This window comes from Microchirus variegatus, assembly GCF_963457635.1.
Source record: "Microchirus variegatus genome assembly, chromosome: 5".
In the NCBI taxonomy this organism is placed as follows: Eukaryota; Metazoa; Chordata; class Actinopteri; order Pleuronectiformes; family Soleidae; genus Microchirus; species Microchirus variegatus.
The window spans coordinates 6,828,039-6,837,911 of record NC_139806.1 but is presented as its reverse complement, the minus strand read 5'-3'; the positions used below and the strand labels follow the sequence as shown (position 1 = coordinate 6,837,911).

The 9,873-nt window shown below is 39.1% G+C and overlaps 3 protein-coding genes across 3 annotated transcripts; 1 reads left to right on the top strand and 2 right to left on the bottom strand.

The window, feature by feature from the left end:
* Nucleotides 1–826: 826 nt before the first annotated feature.
* On the bottom strand, nucleotides 827–4,045 carry dnaaf6 (dynein axonemal assembly factor 6; the record flags this gene model as incomplete). Its single annotated transcript, XM_083888917.1, has 6 exons — nucleotides 827–956; nucleotides 1,132–1,217; nucleotides 1,479–1,575; nucleotides 2,683–2,788; nucleotides 2,944–3,010; nucleotides 3,935–4,045. The coding sequence occupies 6 exons, from the start codon at nucleotides 4,043–4,045 to the stop codon at nucleotides 827–829; spliced, it is 597 nt and encodes a 198-aa protein (XP_083745043.1).
* A 1,301-nt stretch (nucleotides 4,046–5,346) lies between these two features.
* LOC310928078 (MICOS complex subunit MIC26-like) lies at nucleotides 5,347–6,279 on the top strand. Its single transcript, XM_083890548.1, has one exon. It carries the CDS (start codon nucleotides 5,358–5,360, stop codon nucleotides 5,961–5,963), a length of 606 nt encoding a protein of 201 aa, XP_083746674.1. The 5' UTR covers nucleotides 5,347–5,357; the 3' UTR covers nucleotides 5,964–6,279.
* A 544-nt stretch (nucleotides 6,280–6,823) lies between these two features.
* On the bottom strand, nucleotides 6,824–9,873 carry eif3f (eukaryotic translation initiation factor 3, subunit F). The gene is made up of 8 exons (XM_083889282.1): nucleotides 9,751–9,873; nucleotides 9,018–9,088; nucleotides 8,683–8,762; nucleotides 8,451–8,588; nucleotides 8,253–8,344; nucleotides 8,028–8,164; nucleotides 7,382–7,495; nucleotides 6,824–6,983 (listed from the first exon to the last, which is right to left on the bottom strand). The coding sequence occupies exons 1-8, from the start codon at nucleotides 9,860–9,862 to the stop codon at nucleotides 6,906–6,908; spliced, it is 822 nt and encodes a 273-aa protein (XP_083745408.1). The 5' UTR covers nucleotides 9,863–9,873; the 3' UTR covers nucleotides 6,824–6,905.

The window sequence follows — 9,873 nt, the reverse complement described above, 5'->3', positions numbered from 1 at the left end:
TTGTCTGAAAATATAATATTTTTGTTTTCTATGATCGGAATTTTGTTTGTTCCGACTCTTTTGCACTGTGGTTTTTTGTTTACTATTCTGTCCATGGGGCGGGTCTTAGGTAAGCTGCCTGCTGATTGGCTACTACATTTTGGAGTGACGGCTCAACGGACCGGAAGTAGTCACAGGCTTGGAGTCGCTGTCCGTCAAAGAAGTCACTTATCAAAATACATAAATTGAAAATAAAATATTGATTTAATCATTCAAATATGTTGTATTTTATTTGTCTGAAAATACAATATTTTTGTTTGCAATTATCGGAATTTTGTTTGTTCCGACTTTTTTGCACTGTGTTTTTTTGTTTACTATTCTGTCCATGGGGCGGGTCTTAGGTAAGCTGCCTGCTGATTGGCTACTACATTTTGGAGTGACAGCTCAACGGACAGGAAGTAGTCACAGGCTTGGAGTCGCTGTTCGTCTGGAAGTCGCTCCCCAAAAATAATATAAAGTATCTAATATTTCAGACATTTTACTGACATGAAGATTGAATTTGTGCATGTTTAAAATGCACTCCCCCAGATTTCAACGCAGTATGACAAACATATGCAGCGCAACACGAGATCCAAACACCGCGGAGGGGTCACATGGATCTGATGAGGCTTAAAACAGCATTATGTGAACTACACAAGGGGTTTGAATCACAATGTATTGTGAAGATTACACACTAAGTTCACTGTATAATCATCGACAAAACAGCGTGCAATATAATCACAAGACAAATATTTATTAGAAAACCGTGGCTTACGATCACAGGATCAGTGTTGACACATTTTACATTTCACTGCACGTCAATGAAATCCGTGGAGCGTTTGAGGAGCAGCGTGACCTCCAGTTCCTCTCGCTCACTGAAGAATTGAGCCTTGCCCTGGTGGCTGTGGATGGGACTCGGGAGATGAAGACCCAGTTTACTGCAGAGAGAGACAGAGAAGACGTAGACACGTTAAAGTGAAGATTTTCATAATCAAAGCTCTGATCACGACGTGGATTAAAGTGGAAATGTCTGGTAATGTGAGCTCTTTAGTCTGACCTGCCGCGGGGGGGATTATTATGAATTAAAGAGAACATTTTCAAAGCACGTCTTACTGCTTTGACGTCCGGAGATCAAGGAACTTCTCTTTGACGTCCAGGACCACGTCTGCTGCTTTAGTATCAGGCAGTTTGATTTTCACCTAAGAGCAAGGAAAAGAGAAATCAGCATGTTTAACTATGAGAAATAAAACTCTCAAACCAAGATTTGTAACATTATCATTTATTTAAACTGATTTTCTTGATAAACTTGTTCTTCTTGCCCCTTTTCCACACAATTTGTGTCTCTTCACATTTTTATACTGTTTCCAAATAGCGTCAGACCTTTTATTACTCGCGTGGCTGCGATCAAATAAAATAAAACAAGAATGAATGAATAAATCCGAGGAGGTATTTTTATTTACCAGCATGGCGTCGCAGCACATGGAGGACGGATCCTTTCCACTCAAGCCCAGGAACAAGTCCTCTGTCCCCACACTCTGCTTCAGGATGATTTCATACCTGAAAACAAAGGTCAGACACACGTATGTGGACACATTATGGCCTCCATCAATGACTCGATTATTAATAGTCAATGTTTTTCTGAGAATTAATTCATCAGTTTGAGTGTTTTTCAGATTTTTCAGCTTCTTAAATGTGGGTTTTTATGGGTTTCTTTGCTCCATTTTTGCCCATTTTTACGACGCTGCTGTGTTTGGATTCAATTTATTTTATTTTTTCAGATATTTTACTCAAGTTTTTTGTCAGTTTTATTTATTTATTTAAATCCCAACTTCCTCTGTTGTTGTGGGAAGGAGACAGGTATCTCAGATCCACTGTCTGGTGATTAAATAACACATTTATCTCTGTTGAAAATTAGTCATAAAAACTGCATATTTTTGGCGGTGAAGTAGCCCTTTAAAACTGAATCAGTATATTTTGTGGACAAAACAAGACTTTGGACAGCATCATTTTGAGGTTTGGCAAATTTTGATAATCAGTTAACTAGAGTCTGAGTGTTTTTTTAAGAATTAAAACAAGTTTTCTGATTTTATGTCACTATTTTCTTCGTTTCTTTGCTCCAAATAACGAAGAACTCATTCAAACTGAATCATTTTAATTTGTGACATTTGAGAACATCATCATTTCCAGGTTTGGTAAACACTGATCGACATTTTTCTGACATTTTATGGAGCAAAAGATGAAACAATTGACACTCTCTCCCTGAGCTAAATGCACCACTGTTTTCAGGTAATATCACTCTATACTTTTTCATTTCATTTTTAAAGGTGCATTATGTAATAAATCTAAAGCAACTGGCCATAAAATCCTCCTAATATGTCCCAGAGACTCAGGAATAATGTTCATATAACAAACTGAACTCACCAACAACAACAGTACAGTCAAAATATTTGCATTAAAAAAAATATTTTGCAGACTGCAAATCATGTTTATGTTTTAAAATCATGTTTTGCCACCTACCGCTGTCTCAGCTGCAGAGCAACCACGGGTTGCCAGTTATGTCAAAAACGAAACGTAAAAGACCTCGGTATTTTTAATTTGAATGCCGTTTTTGGCCACATTCGTACATATGGCACCTTTAACGTCATTTGTGTGTGTTATTCTCACTCAGGCTGAGGTCGAGGGTCGCTCTCGTCGTCGTAGTGAGAAGCTTCTGCCACTTCGTCCTCGCTCCAGATGTCTTTGCTGTTCTTCTTCACGTAGACGGTTGTCACTGAACAACACACACACAAACACACACACACACACACACACACACACACACACACACACACACACACACACACACACACACACACATTAGAAAATCACACAGTCTCACTCTGTTCCTACAGTAATGTAAGGATGTTGTTCTGTTTTGTTTTTTACCCTCTTTGTCTTTCTTTGTTGAAGGACCGACGTGTCCAGGACCCAGCTGTGCAGTGCCCATCGCATTCTGTTGAGATTAACAACAATAATAATAATTCCTGTGGGTCAATATTAATATGCATTAATGGCATTCATGTATAAGGCAGGTGTACTATACTGTAACTATCTATGCTGCTATCTTGACCACAGGATCTACCTGGAAGAGATCTAATATCGCAAAGGGGACCATCCTGGCGAAATTAAGGATAGATAAATAAATAAATAAATAAATAAATAAATAAAAAATCTCTACAACTGGATTTACAGAGTCATACATTTCATTTCATCCACTGCAGTTACTTTGCACATAAAATACAGTCAATATTGTATACACAGCTAAAGAACATGAACTTGCCTTCATATTTTAAATAACAATAATAAAATAAATGCATATTCTTTTGTAGATTATGCCTCAGGGACAGAATGATTAGATTTTTGTGATGGACGGTTAGAAAATGTGAGAGAAAATATATACTAAAATGTTAAAAATGGTGAAAAATATGACAATAAAGTGCCAAATATAACATTAATAAAGAAATAAGGCACTTTTTTTGTTGCAAAGTTCCAAATTAATATGATATTTTAATAGAATGAATCATGATTTAAAAAAGAGCACATGTGCAATATGTGCAAAAATATTGATAATAATTCAATAATTGCTAAGGTTTCTCTCTGTTTTATTGCATGTGGTAAGTGGAAAGTTGATTATCTGCTGTGATACAGATTTAGGAATAATTAAACATATAATAATAATCGTAATGATAACTTTGTGAGTGCAGGGAAGTTTCTCAAACAAAAGAAAACATAGTCCCATAAACACTGTAGGTGTGCGTTACTGTGTGTACTTCACGTACAATCTGGATTTTTGAAAGTTATTCCAGGTTTTAATTTCAGGCTTAACACTTTAAGAGTTGTTGTTTTTTTTTCTCGCTGTAATAAGGAAACATCTTACTCTTCTTCCTCCATCATAATCATCATCGTCATCGTCGTCGTGGTCCTGAGCAGAGAGCAGAGCAGACAGAGCCTGAAGGTTCTGCGCAGAGGAAACTCCCAAACTCTCCATTCAGCAGCAAATAAACGGACAAATTATTTTACTGATTTTATCCAAAGATAAATAAAAACAAACACGCGCTAAAGAAGTGACGTTTGTCTTTTCTTTTTTTTAAATAAACAGAGGTTCGGACCGTTGCTGTTGACGCTTTCCGTTTCCCTGGAGACGCCTTTCTTTCTTTCGCTCCCTTCAACTTTTTTTTTTCAACCCCCGGGGACGTCATGACGTTAGGCTGTCATAGCAACCAGTGACGTCACAGACGGGAAGACCAAACTTGCCCACCGCTTATAAATAAATGAGTAAATAATATTATTAATAATACTAATTGCAAAAGTAACTCATATTCAAATTAAAGACATATTCAAAAAAACACAAATATTAATAATCAGAAATTGCTTCTGTACATATATATATATTCTGTATATATATATATATATATATATATAAACATATATATACATATATATGTATAAACATATATATGTATATATGTATATACATATATATATATATGTATATACATATATATATATATATGTATATACATATATATACATATATATGCATATGTATAAACATATATATATATATATATAAACATATATATACATATATATGTATAAATATATATATATATGTATATACATATACATATATACATATATATATACATATATACATATATATATACATACACACATATATATATATACATACACACATATATATATATACATACACACATATATATATACATATACACATATATATATATACATATACACATATATATATATATACATATACACATATATATATATACATATACACATATATATATTTATATACATATACATATATATATATATATATACATATACATATATATATATATATATACATATACATATACATATACATATATATATATATATATACATATACATATATATATATATATATACTTTCCATGTCAACAACTGGAGAACCTGGGGGGAACCTACCCACAACCAAATGGTGACGTTCCCAGAACGTTCTGGGATCCAAATGTGCAACCAAAAACTAATGTTAGGAGAACTTTCCATGTCAACCACTGGAGAACCTGGGGGGAACCTTCAGGGAACGTTACCGCAACCACACTGGCCCTTTAAAAAATAAATAATAATAATAATTAAAACATAAATTGCTTTATGAGATGATTTATATGTATTAATGTCCCAGAAACGTTTATATTTAGTATTGTGCGTATGTGTGACAACTTGAATTAAGCGTTAATGTCTCTCCACGGACACCGTAGCGCACGTGCGCAAGGCCTTCCCCCACCATGTTGAAGGTGACAGCAGGTAACACCAGTGTCATGTCGGGTCGCACGTCTCTGTCGCCGTTCACCGTGTCTGCAGCCGGTCACGGGGAAAGAGAGGCCTCTGTCCCGCTGCTGCAGCTGGAGGATTTGTCTCTGTACACCGCGGCTCCTCGGGAGAGCTCCCCCGGCTCTGTGGAGCCTGAAGCGGGCGAGCTGGAGCGGAGTGTCGGCACCCTGAGGAAGCTGGCGGAGCCGTACACCGCCTGGTGTCAGGACACTTACAACGCGATTGAACCCAAAGTTCAGAGCGTCCTCCAGTGTGGATGCGACACCTACGCGTACTTTCAGAACCCGCCGAAGGACTTCTATCCCCGGGCGGGAGTCATCGGCTTCACCGGCGTTTTGGGGCTGCTGCTCGCCAGACGCTCCAGGGTGAAGAGACTCATCTACCCGGCGGCACTGATGAGCGCCAGCGCCTCCCTCTACTACCCGGAGAAGGCGGCCGCCATCGTAAAGACAGCCGGGGAGTCCGTGTACGAGCGCTCCGTGCACAGCTACGCCGCCGTGGAGAAGATGCTGAACCCGCAGAAAGGTGAAAAAGTTACCGGGTCAAAAACGAAACCGTGACGAGGCCTGAGAGATTCTACAGCGGGAAGAAACAAACCAGCACAGCTTTAACTCCGATTACCGCAGTGTGACTTTTGCCTACTTTTTTTTTGCACTAATAATAAGCGTCTTATGCATCTCAGGCTGGTCTGTCTCAGGAGGTTCTACAGCTTAATGATTCACTTCTGCTTCGGATCTGAATGTATATTTATGATGTGAATAATAATAAATATGTTAACCGTCCTACATGGGAAAACTAAGACATAATTTGATTTAATCCTCATGTTTTTCCAACCCTGTAAAAGTGAGATGTAAATAAATTTGATTGTAAATCAACTTTACCTGCAAATAATGTATCAAAAATAAAGTTTGAACTGTTTTGACAAAAACTGCAGTTATGTCAATGTCCTAGTGTCAACACCAGGGGGCGGAATAAGATATTTAATACACTTTTTATACCATGAGGAAAATATTGACCTCAAATTAACACCATTATCTTCTAGTCAGCGACAGATTTCTCACAAGAAAAAAAACAAATATTCCCAATAAAATAATTTACCCCCTCATCCTCCTCACACAGAATCTCCTGCACATGACCACATATCCGGTTATATACCACAGAAAAGTATTTCTGACTTTCCTCCAAATACAACCAGAGGAAGCTCCACAGCTGGAGAACCACAGACTTAAAACACAGCGGTTATAGAAGGAACACCAGGAAGCACTCACGTTGGCAAACGTGAGCCGACATGAAGCTGCAGAACATTCATCCAACAAAACCAGATTACACGAGTGATATAATCCTTCCTGGACTAATGGGCTTAATGGTATTGACAATGACGAGGTCTGGAACCAAATAAGGAGCGAACACCCTCGACTGTTTAACGTCTTTATTCTTCTTCATCTCAGCCAAAACAAAAAAAAAAAAGGGTACAAAAATTAAATACGAATCACTTCAAAGAATCAGAGCTGCACCAGCTTCTCATTTAGGGCGATCTGTGCTTGGGTCAGGTTTGACAGGTAGGTCACCATCAACAGGTCCTGCAATGACAAAAAACAAATTTAAGACCATACATTCACAAAACGCCAAAGCGTATGCGACCACATTGCTAAAAGCTGCTATTGAAGACTTCAAATGTAAGACTTCTAAAGACGCAGACGCACGCTGCGTTATTACAATGATAATCTCGACTCCTGTGATTCTAATACAAGCGCTGAAGTAGTGTGAGCAACTAAATGAAAAAACAAAAAAAGAAGAGCCAGGAGAGCACTCCCCATAAAACTGCTTCCTGATTAAATGCTTTCTCATATCAGTAAGTGCCAATGTGCTCAGAACAAGATTGGTTTTAACAAGAGAGGAGTGGTGGGGGGGGGGGAAAGAGATGTACTAATAAATCCAAAGCAGCAGCAGTTATAATGGTGACATCTGAAGAACTTACATTGATGTTGGAGTTGAGCATGTTCTCAAAGTCCTCAGCTGAGATGGTGGGCACCTTGTTGACCAGGTCCATCAGGAAGCGGCCGACGCTGTTGTCCGCTGTCGCCTTACCAGACTGAGACAGATTCACTGCCGTTTAAAATACTGCAAGTACTTCACAACAAAACAAGAAAAACAAAAAAAACTACAAGCAACTTGTATATATAAGGACAGGCCAGGTCTGGTTCCTTGACTTTTATCCCTGTTCTGATCTGGTATTAGCATCCATCCTCAGTAATCCTATCACATATCATACACAGGAGGCATTAAAATACAGCCTTGAAATTAATGTTTTGAATGCGTCTGCTGTCAGCTGCTGTTTGAGTGTGCATCTGTGCCAGAGACAGAAAAAGCCAGGAAATACCGAGTGACTAAAAGCACTACTCGCACTGCTGTAACATGAAAAACAACTACTGTTGTGCCTCCTTTGCACCGTCTACTGCCTTTCCTAGTAATTAACTCCCAATGTTTGGAAAAGCACATACATGCCCTTTCTCTGACTGAATTTTGAAAAATCCTGTCAAAATTTGCAAAGCATCACAACCTGAACAAAGAGTAAGGACTTCTACGAGTCGCCGAACCACAAAAAATAGCTTCAGTAAACTCACCAGTACATCGTCAACATATGCAAGCACAGTGGTCAACATGTCCTGTACCCTGGATGCAGCTCCGGCCACCTGGGACAGATCCGAGGCCAGTCCCTTGTTGCGACCAGGGATTAAACGTGTCCTCTGCAGAAGGTCCACTGCAACGCAGACATGGGGCTGTTACAACTCCAAACAAAAACAGGGATTACAGTATCTGCGGGTGTAATTTCTGCTTTGCGTTCTTACCGCCTATCCTCTCCGTGTCATAGTAGATATACTTGACAGTGAGCGGGGTGAACATCACACCGACGGTCTTCCCTGGCACACCCATCTGTGCGCTGTGTTGAGAGAAACACACACACACATACAAATACATTCAGACACATACTTTTCCGTGTGTCACGGATCACACAAACGGAGTCACCGACGGGAAGATGAGCCAACCTGACGTAAGCGCGGATGTTCATCTTGCCACTCTGCAGCGCTGTATCTGCGGTCAGGTGAATGGGGTTGGTGGCCTCGCGGCTGTAGTACTCGTGAATGAGCACAGAGTGTTCTGTGATGTCATAGCCCGTGGCATACCTGCACGGACAAAATAACGCTGATGAGACGAGGATTTTTTTTTTTTTAATCTCAAATATGCCCGTGAAATTCTAAATCCGGTCCAGTGACGCACCAGCCGATGATGACCTCAGTGGGGGAGACCCGCTTGTGGAGATCATACATGTTCTTGGCAAACTCCATGTCCACAGCGACCTGTTGTCAAATCAGACACAATATTATTTTGGATTATGAATGTGAAATGCTATGTTGTGTTTACACATAAACAAGAAGACATTTGACTATGTAATATGTATTATGCATTTGTCTATCTTAATATAGTGTTCATGTACTAGCAGATGCGACATAATTATTACACCTGGGGGATGCAAATTACGATTTTGTTTGTTTGATTGTTGAATCCCATGATAAAAATAAATATGATATTTAAATACATTTTTAACCACGCACCTCATCTTCAGACTCATTGTGGGGGACAGAGAAGCAGTTGGTCACTTCAATAGAATGCTTGTCAACAGTTCCTAGGGAAAAAAGGGACACATATACCATAAATAACTCAGACAAAATGGGGACATAAAGATGTTAAACCTAACCAAAATGCACATTGTAATTTGAGAACATTATAATTTATCTTAAACACTGAATGCATCACTTATTGTTTAATAGAACATTAGCAAAAAGACAACAGGAATCATACGGGAAGTGGTACAAGAACTCCAATAGGAATCCACTTCAACAAACAGCTAATATTATGCCTTCAACGAACGTTACTATACAGTTTAAAACTATTAATTTGCGTTCACTGTGTTTATTAAAGTGGGGAAACGGCCATTTACACACTCGGAGACATTGAAGTACGAAAAGGCACCAGCTAGCAACTAGCTTAGCTATTTAAGCTAACAACAGCGTTTAGCGGTGGTGGTTGCCACACGTCTTTACTGTATGACTAATAAAATAATGTTATTTAATATAGATTGAATATGACAGCCGGGCTTGTCGTGTATTATGACATGTCATATGAACGCAATGACAGCTGTTTCGAGTGACGACGCTGGCTAAACGCTAAAGCCAGCGTGCGTTAGCAAGCAGGCAAGCTAACGTTAGCACGCTACCCATCACTACTTCTGACCGACGGCGGTCCATCTACGCGCAGGGGGGACAGACACGCTGGAACTCTACTTACCCAAAAGGGTTCCAATCACGCGAATCGCTCCCTCATTTCTCCGCTCGTAAGAGTCGCAGATAGAAGCGAGAACGACGGGGTGAATTTTCACCACTGGCCCGTACACCGACATCTTGAAAAAGG

Excerpts from the sequence above, each read along its gene's own strand:
- LOC310928078 (XM_083890548.1), top strand. The coding sequence starts at position 5,358 with ATGTTGAAGGTGACAGCAGGTAACACCAGTGTCATGTCGGGTCGCACG.
- eif3f (XM_083889282.1), bottom strand. The coding sequence starts at position 9,862 with ATGTCGGTGTACGGGCCAGTGGTGAAAATTCACCCCGTCGTTCTCGCT. Across the intron at positions 9,089-9,750 it reads CGTGATTGGAACCCTTTTGG|GAACTGTTGACAAGCATTCT; the intron begins GTAAGTAGAGTT and ends TTTTTTCCCTAG. Across the intron at positions 8,345-8,450 it reads AACATCCGCGCTTACGTCAG|CGCACAGATGGGTGTGCCAG; the intron begins GTTGGCTCATCT and ends CTCTCAACACAG.